Source organism: Toxotes jaculatrix, chromosome 6 (assembly GCF_017976425.1).
Source record: "Toxotes jaculatrix isolate fToxJac2 chromosome 6, fToxJac2.pri, whole genome shotgun sequence".
Classification (NCBI taxonomy): domain Eukaryota; kingdom Metazoa; phylum Chordata; class Actinopteri; family Toxotidae; genus Toxotes; species Toxotes jaculatrix.
Genome location: NC_054399.1, coordinates 19463782 through 19480832, shown reverse-complemented (window position 1 = coordinate 19480832; position 17051 = coordinate 19463782). Strand labels below are relative to the sequence as shown.

Sequence of the window (17051 nt, the reverse complement as noted above, 5' to 3'; positions counted from 1 at the left end):
TAACACAGTTTGTATTGGCTGCAGAATGACACTGCACTCCTCCTCCACTCTTAACTGGCTGGGAGTGATGGGGGATGGTGGGCAGGAGTGAAAAGGACAACAGCTCGCTGTGGGCATTCACTCCACTCTGCAGTCAGTGTCCTATCCATCCACTGCAGGGTCAAACTAGGCCTGTTTGGGGACATGGATAATTACTAAAACAACATTTCTATTAGACTTTCTGTTTGTTTTCCTCTGATTTGTCAGATAAACTGGACTTTTATAGCCTTGTTTCAGCTCATAAATACCAGATGGTTGATGAGCTGTTCGCTCACTGACTGTAAGTCGGTTTGCTGAGTGCTTTAATAGTGAAATAAGCACATTATTCTGTTTTATAGCACTAAATTAGCATAAAGTATCTGCAGTGGTCGGGTTTACTGACTCATGGAGGGAAACAGATCAGTTTTTTTTTAAAGCCAAAGAGAATTTCAGCATATTTTACCCAATGCACTACAAATCACATATACTTGACATTAAAGCTAACCGCTTTGGAAACCATACAGTGGTGTTTTAGACTTTTATATCCCAATTTTTCTCAACTTCCCATCACCCATGGATTTACGGTCATTTCAGATAAGCATGAAATCCATTAGCAGACCCTTGAAACTGAGCTTTGTAGTCCTTCACGGTAAACTTCTCATTTTTCGTTCATTATTCTTTAATATCACAAGTTACCTTGTTGCTGTGATGTAATGCAGAGTGGAGAGTCTAGACTGAAACAGTGTTACACACTGATCACCTAGTGTGTTCAGAAACGTTGCACTGAACTAAACCTCACGAAACACCGCATCTACTGCACGTGTGTTTCGGATACCACACGGTGGGTTGCCTCACCACATTTTTGTGAATTCCTTTGATCTAAGCTTTGACAAAGGCTTCACAAAAAACAAGAAGTGCAGCCACTTCTTGTTTTTTGAACTCCACTATTTTCGTCCCATCTTTTCTGTCTTCTGATCCTTCATGAATGCGAGCTCATACAGACTCCACTTTATCTGCAAGACTAAAAATTGGACAGGCCTTTCGTTGATTGAGCACGAATAAGAGCATCTGCTGAATTAATGGAGCAGTGCAGATGTAGATGAGTCTGTGCGACTATAGTTTCCCTCTGTTCGGCTGGCTGGTTATTTTTCCCTCACCGGATACACTCCAGACTCCTCATGTGCTGCCTATTGACTGACTTTTTGTCCATCTGAATGCTCTATTTGTATGGAGAATAATGACTGATGGACTTTGGGGGTGGTGAGTGTGGTGTGTTCCCAATCTCTTGTTCCCTTTAACGCCTGTTTGGGGAATCTGACTTGGCCAGCACTCAGAATGGGATCAGAGCTATTTCTGGGGGTTGTTTTGGTCACGCTGGCTGCCGCATTTGAGAGTTGGCCCCGGCTGCTAAAGTTACATGAGAGTTCAAGCCTCTGAGTTCAAACCTGGAATCTAATCTCGGCTGACGATTGCATGGTTTGGTCTGGAGGAAGTCAACAACTCAGAGCAGCAACATTGTGAGAGCAGCACTTCAAAACCAGAGTAGATTCCTTTGCTTGGCGCTAGATGTGAAGTTTGGGTCACATAGTTTTCTCATAGCTCCTTCTTTCTGGTCTGTTCTTCATTTCATCACCAGAGCAGCTGTAGAAAACTGTTTCAAAGGGTAATTTTATCTGTGTGCACTAATGCAGGATCCTTTCTCCCTATAACAGGTCATACGTGAATTAGAGGTTGTGACTTACAACAGTATCTGTACTTTAGTTGGTAGAACTTTAGATCCGGACCATGTGTTTGATTAGAGGTTTACCATGGGGGTTCATAGCCCTTAAGCACCATTACCTAGGGCTGCTACGAATGGTTTTCTTCCTGATTAATCTGTTGATTAGTTTCTTCCCAGAGACGAATGTGACGTCTTCATGTTTTTTGTTTTGTCCAAAACCAAAGGATATTAAATTCACAGTGATGAAAAGTAGCAAACCCTCAGATGTGAGGAGCTGAAACCAGTGAATGCAAGGTTTCTCCCAGGAAACCAGTCAGCATAGTCTGCAATCGACCACATCAGCTGACGATACCCGTCCAGCTGTCCAATACAGACTTCAGCTCGATGCAGACTCTGTTTGGTTGTGTCCAGCTGGTGGTTATTGAACTAACCTCAGCCTGTGATCGATCAGTGACGTTGAATCAAACAGATACTGATGCATTTCATCTGATTACTAGTGTACTTGACATAAGCAGTGTAAGCAATGACATAAGCAGTTGATTTGTAGTTTATTTTATTTCTTGCAATTAGGAAGTAATTTAATGTTGGCAGAGCTGCAGCATAAAATCATTAAATTAAGATTTTATCTCCGTTACTCATTTAGTACTGAAAATGTTTTTGGTTTTCAGATAAAAATAGGTCAGTTGTCAACACATTATTACATTCCTATCAGTACCTTGTTGCTTGGATCCTGGCACTGCAGCGAGGCCGGGTGGCTGTCTAGAATTAGCAGCCACTCTGCTGGTTGAGTTACAGGAGGGCAGGAATGACTGTAGGCAAGTTAGGACCACATGAGGGCTGCTTTGGCAGGGGGCCATGTTGTACTAGTGAGAAGGGCTGCATGCTTGGATATATTAGCAGGGGTTTTGTAACCATTGTAATGAGACGGCCGGGCTCCCGCGGCCCCTGAAAGGCCTTCCAGCATTCAGTGATTTAGAGCCGAAAGGAGAGGAAGCAGCACAGAGCCGAGACTCAGTCACAGAGTGAAGGAACTATGGGACAAGCATGCCATTCACCCGTTTATTTACACTGCCCTTGTTTGTCAGCACAGCCTGGACCTTTCTGTTTTTACATTTAACACACACATTTGGCAGACATGCTTGTACAGACACACACACACACTCAAGTGAACACAAGTGGTTTTACAGGGGTAATCAGGGACAGCAGATTATTGTCTCCCTCTAAGTCTTATCGGAGTATGCCCAATAGCCTTCACTCTCTCTCTCTCTCTCTCTCTCTCTCTCTCTCTCTCTCTCTCTCTCTCTCTCTCTCTCTCTCTCTCTCTCTCGCTCTCGCTCTCTCTTTCACAAACACACCGATTGTAACTCTTGTAAACCAGACATGTAACGTTGCTTAATCCAGGCCAGCTCACATTATTCGTTTATTAGTGTCTTGACATTGGCTGTAGTGACGATTTGGCTCGTCGACCGCTCATGCTGCAAGATGGATGTAAAAATATATCAGGCACATATAATAATGAGATCTTCACACTCACACACTTCCTCCTCCTGCACCTGTCTGGTGCCTGCATTGTTAGAAGCCCTCGTCATAAATTCCTGAACTTTGTTAAGAGGTGTCAGTGGCCGGGTGCCTGAGGAGGGCCACAGGGTCAGGGAGGGCGTGTGTGTCTGTTTGTCTTTATGTATGCATTTTTACACACACTCTCTCTTTGTGATATAGTAATATAGTGAGCGCATGTCCGTGTTAAAGTGCTGGGGGGTGGACACAGTTGCTCAGCTCAGGTGTCACCCAGAGGAATGCAGACCTTTTGCCCTCTGACCCACAGAACATGGCCCTGGAGGGTTGGGTGTCAAACCATCGCCCCTGAACCTCAGCTAGTGAGGTGTCTTATTACTCTCTGGGCTGCTGCCACAAGGCCAAAGGCTACAGAAGACACAGCTGTGTGTGTGGGTAGGTGTGTGTGTGTGTGTGTGTGAAGCCACGGTCATTAACAATGCAATAGTCATTAACTTTGTCACATCCTAGTGGACGTTGCCCCAGTTCATGTTGATCATCAAAGACACAGGTCAACAGCAGGATGTTCATGGATGTTATTTTGATAGGCTCTTATAGGTACAACATGTAGTAGGATCTGGCAGTTTGGTTAAATCTGTATCACAACACTAATAACATTCTCTCTTATGTTGATCAATATTAGTCCCAGTCCTATTTGGTCACAATTAGGACTAGGTACTGGACCTTATTACTTTGAGAGTACAAACCGAAGTGTGTCAGCACCTTCAAAAAGCATAAGGTACATAAAGTTGGTTACAAATGCTTGATAATACCCTGTGCTTATTTACTTGTTCTTTGCTCAGACATTTTCTGACCTAGTTCAGAAAAATTTACTTTATGCTACAATTTCTTGCAGCAAAGTTTAAAATTTAAAGTGGTAAAAAGCTACGTATTTTTGTGGATATGACTTTACACAAATACAAAACCATATGTGAACAGTAGTTTTGATTCATTACAGTTTTGTAGCTATTTACATCATGCTTGTGTCTACATTTCCTGCTCATTAGTCCTGTAATTTAATACTCAGCACAATAGGAGAAATTAAGATTGCATAAGAACTTAAGTTGAGTGAAACCGTGTTTCATGTACAAGGAATTTCTCTCCTGAAAACCTTGTTTCAGACCTGACCAGGTCTCTCTGTGTACCAGACCCCTCCCCAGATGTTGTTTGGTAAATTTGCACTTCTACTGCCCTCCACCCATTTTCTCCCTTCTCAGAGCACCTCTGTGTCTATTATTGGCAGGAAGCTGTGACAGGGAAAGCTACTCAGCCAGGAGGGAAAGGAGGCTAAACATGGTTTGGTTAGGAATGCGAGAGAACAGCCGCGTTCATTTGTACATTCACCAGCCGGCTTGCCAGCCTTCCAGTCGACCACCCAGACCTCTGAGGGCTTGGACAAGGGGTGCCTTTGTCCCCCATCTGCAGGCTACACCCTGCCCTGCTCCTGTCCCCCATCTTACCCTTCTCTCCATCCTGTTGGATCTCCTCTGCCTCCCTCTTTTCACTCGCGGACCCTCATCCCAGAATAGCACAGCAGGTCCTCTCTGAAAATAGAGCTGGTGCTGTTGGCAGGGTCAAGTCTCCCTTGCTCTTCTTTCCACTTTGTATCTCTCTCTCCCTGTGTTTTTCTCTCTCACTTGCAGAATCACTCTTTTGTTTCAGAGATTTATTCAGAGAAAGTAATTAACCACAACGAATGCATTTTTATTTGAAATTATATATCTAAACTCAATACGGTTCATATCATGAATGCATTTAATGTCTAAATAGCTCAACAGCCCCTGGACTTGGTGTCTTGTTTGATATCTAGGCCAGGTCTAAAAGCACTCACCAAAAGACCTTTGAAAGGTAAATTCTTCCCACTGAGTCATGTGGCCTAGCCTTAATCTCCCTTTAACTCATGCAGTGAGGTATTCCTTCTAAAGTGTAAAAGAAAAAAAAAAAAACTCAGGCTAGTCACAGAGGAAATCTTTTTAAAAGAGCACTGAATGTAGAAAATAGCTGTTTGAGAGAGGCTCAAGCTTCCCGTTGGGCAAATAGCAAGATGTCCAAATGGTGACACATTCCACTTTGATCACTCAAATCCGGGCTGGCTCTGTGTCAACAAATTTCTCTTTCTCTCCCCTTGCCAGATTTTTTTTTTTTTTTTTTTAAATTAGAAAATGACTGAAAGGGTCACATCTAGGTCAGTGACGCATCTCTTAAAAACTGTGTAGCTGTGTGAAATCTTGTTTGTGTCTGCTCAAAATTTCTTACTGTAGGTACTGAGAAGTAATTATTCATTATGTAATTAGTCATTATGGTAGTTACAGTTAGCACATACTAATGGATGGAGTGTCCAAAAGCAAACATTCACAAATATTCATAGTCATACAACTTTGTATTCTATTGTATTGTATTCAATCTATTGCCCCCATGTGGCCAAAAAAACAACGAATACAGGTTTACATTAAATATTAGAAACTTTTGTTTGATTTGGTGAGCAACCTGTTAAAAACATGGATAAAACGTAAAGCAGCAGTTCACTTCTGTAGACTAAACATTGGCTGTCACTCCTGCATATAAATCTAGACACTGAAATTTCAAGGTGTAGACATCTAGTTAGGCAAGAGCTGCCTTCAAGCTCCAGTCCAAGAGGATATTTTTCAACTTGAATAATGACTGAGTAACTCTAGCTCAGCCCTGCAGCACATGGTGTGTCTAGATGGACAATTCCCTGCTTATAAACCACTGTTTTTCCTGGAGCTGCAGCTAATGACATTCCACTTCAGTTTCCCCAATGTTTGATTGAATGAAACCCACTTTCAGCAAAGGGGCCTCATGGAAACTTCTTGGTGAACAATTGAATTTTTTTTTATCTGTTTCTTTAAGACCGTCAATTAGCTAAATCACTGTCTAGGTTTACATCTATAGATGGTAACTGGATTATATAGTGCTGAAATGTTTATATGAAGCTTTGCCTTCTCAATGTATCTCTGTCAGTGGATTACTGGGTTGCATGTGAACCTAATCGCTTGATGATGTGCCGCGGAGGTGTAGTGCTTTTCTGAGAGAATGAAAATTATGGCTCATGCACACTTTACCTTTGGTTTTTCAGTCTTTTCTTTGCTGTCTGTTTTCACTGGACATCTGAACAGTTACTTGTAATCACAGGACTAAGGTGAATTGTCTAGTGCAACCAGTGATTACAGTGACTTTAAGAACTTGTGACTGGTGGTACCCATTTGTTCCTGTGTGTAATCCAAAAATTGCATTTTGAAAATGTAAAAAAAAAAGAACAAAACAAAAAAAAACAAAACTATTCCACCAAGTGTCAACCAAGGTAAATCAAAATCCAAAATGTGTCAGACTCCCCTTTTAACCAGATTTTTTTCTCTTGTTCTGTTATTTCCTTTCTAGATTGTCCTGACCTGCCCAATGCTGTCAGCTTCTCCCCTCCCTCCAGCCCAAACCCAACCAAGAAGAGCAGCTCCATCAACTGGTCCTTCCCAGACAAGATCAAGTCCCCACGTACTGTGAGGAAGATCTCCATGAAGATGAAGAAGCTCCCAGAGCTTAGCCGGAAACTCAGCGTCAAGGGGACCCCGAGTAGCAGTAACAGCAACAACGGCAACGGAAGCAGTCAGTTGGAGCCGAGAGCCCATTCTCCCCGAAACAACAGGAGCGGATCGGAGGCCGGCCCCCAGTCTTCAGGCCCTCCTAGATTAGCAGCATCTGGGGGTGGGCAGGCGAGCCGTAACGTGATCTCGCGCTACCACCTGGACAGCAGTGTGTCCACACAGCACAGCTTCAGCAAGAAGAAAAGTAGCGGCAGCTCAAAGTCCGCCAGTAAAGGTGGCTACCTCAGTGATGGTGACTCACCAGAGCTGGTCGCCAAATCTGGCAAACACGGCTCTGCAGAGGGGAAAGGAGGTAAAGGCAAGGAGATGGAAGGAGGCGGAAGCTCGAAAATCAGTGGCACAGAGCTGGACATTGATGCTTTCCGCCATTACAGCTTCACAGAGCAGCCCAAGTGCAGCCAGTACATCTCTGGACTCATGAGTTTGCACTTCTACGGTGCTGAGGACCTCAAACCTCCACGCATTGACTCTCGAGACGTCTATTGCGCCATCCAAGTGGACTCAGTTAATAAAGCACGGACCGCTCTCCTTACGTGTCGTACTACCTTCCTAGATATGGATCACACCTTCAACATTGAACTGGAGAACGCCCAGCACCTGAAGCTGGTGGTGTTCAGCTGGGAGCCCACGCCAAGACGCAACCGTGTCTGCTGCCATGGCACGGTGGTCCTGCCCGCGCTCTTCCGGGTGACGCGTTCTCACCAGCTGGCGGTGAAGCTGGAGCCGCGTGGGCTGATCTACGTCAAGCTGAGCCTGATGGAGCAATGGCAGAACTCGCTGGACGGTGGGCCAGATGGAGACAGGGAGCCCCAGGTGTTTGGTGTGGAGGCGTGGCGGGTGGTGGAGAGGGAGAACACGGGACTGATGGTGCCACTGCTTATAAGCAAGTGCATCAATGAGATTGAGAAGAGAGGCTGCCAGGTGAGTCTCTGTATGGTTCATTGAATTTGACTTTGAGAATGTGGTTCCAGTTCTCCTGCAATTAACAAGTCAGCCATATGACTCTGTGGCAAAGGTCCTGATTGAAACACGTCCATCACAATTTCACAAGAACAAATGTTCAAATTGCTTGATAATTTTCTGACTAACACTGGAAAACCTTTCCACATTGACTTTACAATGATATAAAACAGAAAAGCAGCATGTGAGAAGCTGCAAAGATGGAGTATTTAGAATTTTAGTTATATTAGTTAAAACATTTGTTGTTGGCTATTTTTCTCTTGATTGATCTCAAATTGACCAATTATTCCAGCACTTAGGCAAATACAAGTATTATTATTTTCATTATCATCTAATCTGCCAATTGCTTTTTCAATTAATCTTTTCATTTGTAAAATTACAGAGATTAGTGAAATGAATTAATTAGAAGACTTTCCCAAGGCTCAAAGTGATGTCTTCAGAAGTTATATTTATCTGGCCAATACCCGAAAACCCAAAGACCAGAAATTTAGAAATAAAACACAAAAAGGATCATATTTACAAAGCTAGAACCAACAAGTGTTTTGCACGTTTTTTTTCTTGAAATGTTATTGAAACTTATTATGAAAATGGTTCCCCAATACCTTTTTGTATCAATCAACTAATCACTTAATTTACTAACTAGTTCAAGTCTGAATGATATATACTGTTTAAGGACACATATTTAAACATTACTTGTGGATAAAAGCAGCTTTTATTCTGTAACTTTAAAACAGATGTGGATTTCTTTGAAAAGAAGGCAGGAAGGATACAGTTATATAATGCATTTTTGTATGAGAGTGAAAGAACAGGGAGAGATGTAATCCAACATCCAGAGCATCCTTTTAGCTCCGTATGCCATGAGATGAGTGTTCACCCTGCAGCCAGTAATGAGCAGAGAGGACAGAGGAGACGTATGTACCGCATTCACTGAGCTTTCCTGAGGCGACTGGCTCTTTTACTCAGAGAGGAGAAAGACTCAGAATTGAGAGACTGGTGCAGTTGTGACGATGAGGGAGTAGATTATGTGATCATGTCCTGTTTTGTCCTCCCTCCGTGTTTCATGTTGAAGCCCAGGAAGACGAGGAAGAAGTGACAGCAAACATTAGACCCATCACCCCGCCCTCACTCACTCTAACCCTTACTCCATAAGATACTCTATACTCCAAATTTAAAAAAAAAAAAAAAAAGTTTTATCTAATCTCCACTGAAAATTGCCTTTTGTCTGTGTTATTTGTGCAACAGTGCATCATATACATACATGTGCTGGATCATTCACTTCCCAGAAGTCAGGTTGCTGGTACTGTCACTCAGGGGAAGCTGTCTAAGATGCACTGTGGCTGCCCTCTCTGTGGACCAGCTATAGCTTTCACTTGACCAACAGTTGCTCAGGTTTCCTCTGTTTATCTAATTCACTCTGCTTTGTCTTCCCATATTGTGATTCCTATCTGTTCCTGTCTCTCCTTGTCTGCCTCAGTTTTATCTGTTCCTACTTCTGTCTCCCTTTTCTTCCACTGACACTTTTGTCTCAGACCGCCCCCTCTCTGTTTTGCTGCCTTCTTTCATTACAGAGATGTAGGAGACTTTGCTCATGGTATCAGTCAGAGATCAAGTATAAGTGCCCCCCCAGGTTGCAGGCAGGCAGACAGGGGTTAGGACAGGGTTGACACCAGATCTCAGAGGAATTTGCAGGTTTGTGTCACTAAAGCATGCATGGCGAGACGTGTAGCTGTGTGCTTTTTTCCCCTTATTTTCAAATGATTATGTGGATCTTTGATGGAGACTCTTTTTCAGAGAACTGCATGTCCTTAGGGCTTCTGTGAGCTTTTAAGACGCTGGATGATTGTGGGTGTTTTGAAAAGACTGCAGATAATGTCTGTGTCAGAGACTGGAGTTATGTACATGAGCACTCTGGCCCCATTAAAGAGAGATATTTTTTTAAAAGGAGCTATCCCAGTAACCCACATACTGTCATACCTGACAGAAGAAGACGAACATGTATGTTGTGACATGTTATGGATGCCTAAACAGCGGCGTCATTTTAGACAGAACGGAAATGTCTACTAAATACTTGTCATAATCATCTCCAAAAATCCAAGGTGACGTCTTCAAATGCCTTCTTTTGTCCTACCATCAGTCCAGAAAGATATTCAACATATACAGTGATATAAAACACTCACGCAGGAATTAATGCCTTTTGGGCTTTTAGATGTAAGTTGCAGTTATGTAAATGTTTGAAAATGGCTTTATTTATGCATGACGGTGTTACTACAGACAGAGCTGCTGCCCTCGCATCATGAGAGGGAGTGGTGGCATCGCTCAATTAAACAGCTGTATGTTGGGAAATAAATATAACAGGAAAGAGGAGTGTTTTCAACTTTCTCACAGGCTACATGAGTGAGCCCATGGGAGGTGGTGCTGTCCAGAGTGGGGCTCAAACCCACAACCCCGAGAGATTGAGTCTCGTGCTTTACCAACTGACCTAACCAGGCAGCTGCTACATGAGTGATGAATGGTAAATTATTAATAAAATATTTTGCAGCTGAAGACTTAATGGCCACTGGAACCACAAGGGAGGCCCGTCCGTTCTTCTCACTGTGGTTGGAATAAACTGTATATTTGAAGATGAGATTTTTCAATATTTTCTGACCATTTTATGGACCAAACAATTAACTGCTTAATTGAGAAAATAATCATCAGATTAAATGATGATGAAAATAATCCTCCAGTGCAGCCTGTGGTTCTGTTATGGTGTCGTGAAGGTGAGAACAGATGATTATTTCCCTGCTAGTGTCCATTAGAAAGGTGTGTCATGTTTAGAGGATGTAAATAACTTTGTTGACTGAGTTTGTTCGAACACTGAGGTGCATTACTGGGGTCAAATGCACTTTTCCTTCTTTCCTTTCTTCTCCTTTGATATTTCTATAAAGTCATTAAGCTGATCCCATTGGTCCTTCAGTCACCGAGCATCCACGTTGCTGTCGAGGGAGCTCGTTTTGTTGTCTGGTTATTGTGTCTGCCTTATTCTACACGTCGATCTTTGCTGGTCCTGCCTGTTCTGTTGCTCAGCAGCCGCCGTGCATAAGTGCAAGCCCTCTTTATTTTGCTAACAGCTGTTCCCCGCCTGCACTCGAGCTCTCCCCCAAAGAGAAAGACTCTTTTTTTTTTCTGAATGGACTTGTTGTTCATTGTGCCCAGTGACTTCTGTTTACTTTCACACAAAGCCAAATCCCTGCGTAATCTGTCCTCCTCTGTCCCTCTCGTGTGAGGTTTAGAAAACACTGCTCAACTGGACGAGGAGAGCTCGCAAATAGTTGGTCTGGTGGGATGGGGAGACATTATAATGCTCCTACGCTGGAGCCCGGAAAGGGCTCCAGCCAGCAGGCCAGCAGTGTGTGTGCGTGTGTGTGTGTGTGTGTCTGTCTGTACAAGTGTGTGTGTGTTTGTGTGGATCCGGACCCGACCCGCCATTCACAGCCCACTGACTTAACACGTTACCGGGGCAACCACACCAGTTGGTCTGCTATGCCACATACCAGACAGACACATGTAGGAGAAATTATGGTATGTCTGTAGCCAGGCCTAATCCCAACATAACAAAGAGACCACTGGTGCCGAGTTTCAACTATCAAATGTCAATGTCTCGAGGAAATTGTTAAGGGTTCCTTCAGAACACGCTCTGGAGCCATAGGTAAAGAAACACAAATGGTTTATTGCTGAGTGCTTCCATTTTTAATGCTGAGCTGTCTGCTTGGTTTTTAGAGGAGCTCAGTGTTTATCCATTCAGTCATAAGGATGTGACACTTTTATCACACGTCTGAGTGTAGTTTGGCACAACTCAGAGCACATTTTCATTTTCAAATACGCCATGTGTTGAAACTATGTTCACTGATGGATTGAAAATGATGCTACTTGAACTTGCTAGTTGTGAAAGTGAGACTGTATCTTTTGAAACAAGAAATAACCAAATCTTTCTCTTGCAACTGAAAAGTTGAATTCATAAGCAGTAAAACACACCCACCACTTCAGTAACACACACTCAAGGGTCTTACTGTGACAGCCTCTCTTTGCTTATGGTGTGACCACCACCTAATGATGACTAAAGGTGGGTAGTTATGGAAAAATTTACAAACATATATCTGATGTTACAGAGTCAGTTCATTGATTTGGTGACTCTGTGCCTTTCTCTTTGTGAGGCTTAGCTAATTGTGCTACTGTCAGACCGTGTTTTATTGTGTGTCAGGTAAATATTTTACGTGTTTTATGTTCAGCAAAAGTTATATAGCCTTGCTTTAAATGTTTCAAACGAACATGTTATGACAGTCTATCTTCTGTCTGTCTGGTCATGTTGAATCGTATTTGTCTTGAGTTTGTGTCAGTACTTTGCAATGTGAACAACAGGACACCCTCTAATCTTAAGACCTTGATTTGATTAAGGGAAAACTGCACAAAAAAACTTAAATATGACAAAGCAAAGAAGAATCCTTATGTAGAGCAACAGAGAAGGGATCAGTCAGTCCTCTCAGAGGAATTCTGTTGTTTTGTCAAAACACTGGGCCTCCTGTGAGTCCTTATATTAAAGGTCGTAGTCAATATAAAATATTATCAGTTGCTCAAATAGCCTGTCATTTTGTAGAGATAAAGCAGGCTAGAGTTTTGAGACACGTGGGCGTTCTGTAAAAGTAGATTTGGCTTCTGTCCAGCACATTGTTTGAGTGCAGACATCAAAGTTGATCGATAGGGCTGTAAAAATGTCTGCCTCTCTCTCAACTGTTTGATTCTTTAGCCATGCGTGTTTATTTGAGCTACTTGTGCGTGTCTTTCCAGGTGGTGGGTCTCTATCGTCTGTGTGGATCTGCAGCAGTAAAGAAGGAGCTACGTGAGGCATTTGAGAGAGACAGCTACGCCGTGGAGCTGTGTGAAAACACGTATCCTGACATCAACGTCATCACAGGTAACCTGAGCAGAGGCGACGGACAACATGAGAAGCTAACAGAGCATAGGATCACCACACACACTCAGTGTAATTAGGAACTGGCAGTTAACTAGATGGCATTTCCAAAGAGCACCCAGGTCCTTCAAATTACTGTCTTACCTGTACTTCATAAGGATATTACATAATATAGTGCTCTCAGTTCACAAAACATTAGGTATACTCAGGTCTCCCATGAAGCCGAGTGAGCGGGTGATCCCACATAAAAGTCAGTGGGTCTTGATCAGATCTTCAACCAATGATTTTTTTTTCCATAACTGATTATTCCACTGATTATTTTCTAGATTAATCATTTGATCTAAAGAAAAATGCTCATCTCGATTTTCCAGAGCCCAGGTTAGCATCTTCAGAATGCTTGATTTGTCTCTTGATATGTCAGAACAGCACTATTTATTTTAGATGTTTGTCATTTACTGTGATAATGAAACTTTGAAACACATTTTTGGCTTTACAACGTTAAAAAAAAATTAACAACAGCGAAAAGATAAAAACAGAAAAGAAACCAGGGAGATTTCATTTCCAAACACAAAGACTTTAAAAACCATGAGAAGGTAAAAATTAGTAAAACAGGATTAGCTATAATCAGGGTAAGATTATAGCTACACAGTAAAAGTAGGATTTGAGAAGAAGACTTGCTCAATTAAAAGAGTAAGATAAAACAAATGGGGCAATACTCAAATGGAGTCTGGATTTAGTATTGATTCAGTCTTTGCACTAGTAAACGTGTCTGAGCCGGTGTGTCCGCTGCAGATAGGTCAACACAGCGTATGAGTGAGTCTGCTGTTTGTAGTAAAAGCATTCCAGCAGTCAACATACCAGTATAGGCCGATGCCTGAGGGAAGGGCCCACACACACACACACACACACACAGATCAGACCATGCTGTACATTTAGGTCATTCTTTCTCCATCAGGCTTGTGGTTTAGACATGCTTTGTACTGTCCCTTCTAAGTCATATTTTAGTCAACTCTGAGGGTCTTGTCTGATAATAGTGGTAGTCTAAGTGTAAAGGTTGTTCAATTGTCTCATTATTGAAAACCAGCAATTTAAATGCCTCTCAAATACTTGTCAGTTGCAGCTCCTTTCCGCTCTGTTGCTGTGATATTAAAAATGTAAATGGTGAGTTTCAGCACAACTCATAGAGTCTTCAGCTTACAAAAAAACAGCCATGTCATCGGGTTGAGTAATGATTTTAGCAGTGCGACAGATTTTGAGGGTGGGGTCAAAGTTGTAGAAAGTGACTTGGTCATGATATTTTTTTTTTCTCCCACAAAAAGAGGAAGACCATGGAAACCCCTGGGCATTGTAGGAACTGCTGTTGGTTTTGGGAAGAGGCCCCATATAGGCATGGTCCTATCATGCCTGCTTTGATCCACATGCATTTGCATGGCAGGGCAAAGAACACAGTTAACAGTTGAGCGGGTTAGAAAAAAAGGGCCAGCACCAGCGTGGATTGTTGTTTTTTGCTCGCTGCCTAAATTTGCTCTGCCAAGCGAGTTGCTGTTGCAGATGGGTGGGGGTGGGGGGGATGGGGGGGGGGCAAAATCATGGGTTTAGCCTTAAAACATAATTTCCTGAAACATTTGGTAAAAACCTGCTGGTTCATTGACCTAATTTTACTTTTCTTGCCAGTATTTTGAAACGTAATCGCCTTATATTTCAAGAAATACCTTCAAATTGGAATTTGTAACTGAAGTGTAAAAATAATGCCGAACACTGGATTAAAAAGGAGTCTCTGCAGTGCAGAGTCTGACTGGGGGCTAATAAGCGAACAGCAAATGGATGAGCTAAGAGGGCTGGCGTGTCACACGGCTAATTTAAAAGCGGAGGTAGTGAAAGGGATTATCCAGGGGTCAGAGTTCAATCCGAAGCTTGCAAAACATGCTCAGTGCGCAGCTCTCCATTGTTTCAAATCACAGTCCTTTGTGTCAAATCACAATTCACTTAAGGGAACCAAAAACGTGTCATCAACACGAGCAGCATGCTGTGAAACACAGAGGCAAGCAGCGTTATCTTCATCGGTTTGTGATCAGCCGTTACTCTTTTTCATCTGTAGCTAGTCACAGAAAGAGTCTGTGCTGCTGTAGATCAGCTGCAATATGGTGGGTGATGAGGAGCTGGACGAGAGGTACTCGATGATTCGAGATGAGATGTTCGATGATTCCTCCTGGCAATCATTGAAGACTAAAGACTGAATACGCTAATTCGTGTATTTCCCTAAATGTACAGTTGTTCCAGTAAATAGGTATCGAAAGGGCTGCTTCTTATTCTCAACAAGTTCAGTATATACTAAATATTCCCACTATTGTGCATTCTAACATTTCCCTCATTAATTCTGTAACTCAAAGATCCACTTGCTGGTGACTTTTGTGCTTTGAGGCATAATTCATTCCCAGTTGTAGCATTTTATGATGTTTCTCAGCAGCCTTTTGTGTTGTCATATAGCTTTAATAAATAAAAACAAACTCAGCATATCAGATGATGTTTCTCTGGTGGGTGAGGAAGGCAAGTAGTTTGACATGGTAATGAGTGTCAGTTAATAAAGTTTTATATGTTTTGTTTGCAACATCAGCAGGGCCCTCAGCCAACAGTGAGAGAATTCCCACTCTTACAAATAATCCTGGTTAGATAAAACAAATAAACATTGGATCACTGTAAAAAAAAAAAAAAAAGTTTGGTTTTAAAGGATGGTTTAGTGACTTTGAATAATGATTAAGCTCCTCAGCTCAAACTGTTTGGCCTCGGCATGGAAACAAAACTTCTAGAGTGATCCAGTGATGGGAAACTGGTTCAGTTATTTGTCCTCTGTCCTCTGAAAAATGAAACCAGTGTGTCCCAAGCTCTGCTGGCTGAGAGCTTAGAGCAGTTATTGATCCTAGTTTGTGGTTTTTAATTTGCCTGTGCCTGACTCTTCTTTTCCATAGCCTACTTCCCTACTTTGCCCCCCACCCTCGGCAGTACTCCAGTGAAGACATGGAAAGTCATTAACAAGTGCCCCCTTTGTTGCCGAACAAACACAGATGGTATTTGGCTCACGCATGGGGGATTAGCTGAACCCTGGGCCGGCCAGGGAAGCAGGCAGCCACTTTACAAAGAGCTCCAGGCCTGTGTGGGTGTCAGGATATTTCTTAAACTGCAGGTCAGGAATCAAAAACCAGTTGCACGCGTATTTCTGATGAATTCACTTGTGGCTTGAGAACTCCACTGTTCAGAGTTAAGACTGGGACGTGCTCATTTGGGGTTTTGTGGGGCGGGGGGTGCGGGGGCACGGAAAAATTGAAGCAACCACAGTGTAAAGTTTTGCCGTGCCCCTGGACAAGGCAGCGACACACACACATCTCCTCTGGCCCCCCCTAGTGCTGCGGGGGCGTGCAGGACAGCAGGGAGGGGGCAGGACGGAGAACAAGCCCCTGTTTGTTCTCCAGGCGAGGCGTTGACTGCAGCGCTGACAAGAGGAGTGACCTTCCGCTTTGTTTGAACAAGAGGTCAAAGGTAGAGCCGTGCCCCAGTGCATTGTGTGCCTTGTAGTGTTTGGTGGCACATTTGAAAGATTGAAATAGTCTGAAATAACAAAAGAAAAAAACTATTTACATCAAAATACTATAAGCTGCTGTCCTTTGTAGCTTTAATTGCATGTAACGAAGCTTTGTTTCAGGGGTTAGTTCCTCTTTATTCCTGAGCTGCTTGGCATTTCAGGAGTACATTCTTCTTTTTAGTCTTTATTAGCCATAGATGTAGGTGGAGATACTCTATAGGTGTGTGTAATTCATCATCTCTGCCAGTGTAAAGCCAAACCCCAACAGTTTAAATGTGAGAGAACAGACACCCAGCGTGCGCTTGTTGTCAGCTTGGCTGTGAAAGAGAGTGAAGCACCTGCAGGGGAAGCACACCTGTTCACCCCTGAGCCCATGACCTTGTGTGTGTATGTGTGTGTATGAGAGTATGTGTGTTCATGTGTTCACTGAGCATGTGTGTGTTTTTTATGTGTGTGTGTGTGTGTGTGTGTGTGTGTCTGTGTGTGTGTGTGTGTGTGTGTGTGTGTGTGTGTGTGTGTGTGTGTGTCTGTGTGTGTGTGCGTGCGTGCGTGCGTGTGTGTGTGTGTGTGTGTGTGTGTGTGCGTGTGTGTGCTCATGAGGGGCTAACAGATGAAAGTAAACACTAACACTGACTCATAGGAGGCTAATGATTT

The 17051-nt window shown here is 43.0% G+C and overlaps 1 protein-coding gene across 2 annotated transcripts in view; it reads left to right on the top strand.

Annotated features, from left to right (window-relative positions):
• The window catches only part of syde2 (synapse defective 1, Rho GTPase, homolog 2 (C. elegans)), a 42378-nt gene that overhangs the window by 13340 nt on the left and 11987 nt on the right, over positions 1-17051 (top strand). For both annotated transcript variants that reach the window (XM_041040011.1, XM_041040010.1), the window contains exons 4-5: positions 6692-7833; positions 12697-12823. In XM_041040011.1, coding sequence (XP_040895945.1) covers positions 6692-7833; positions 12697-12823 — 1269 coding nt within the window. The remainder of the gene's footprint in view (positions 1-6691; positions 7834-12696; positions 12824-17051) is intronic.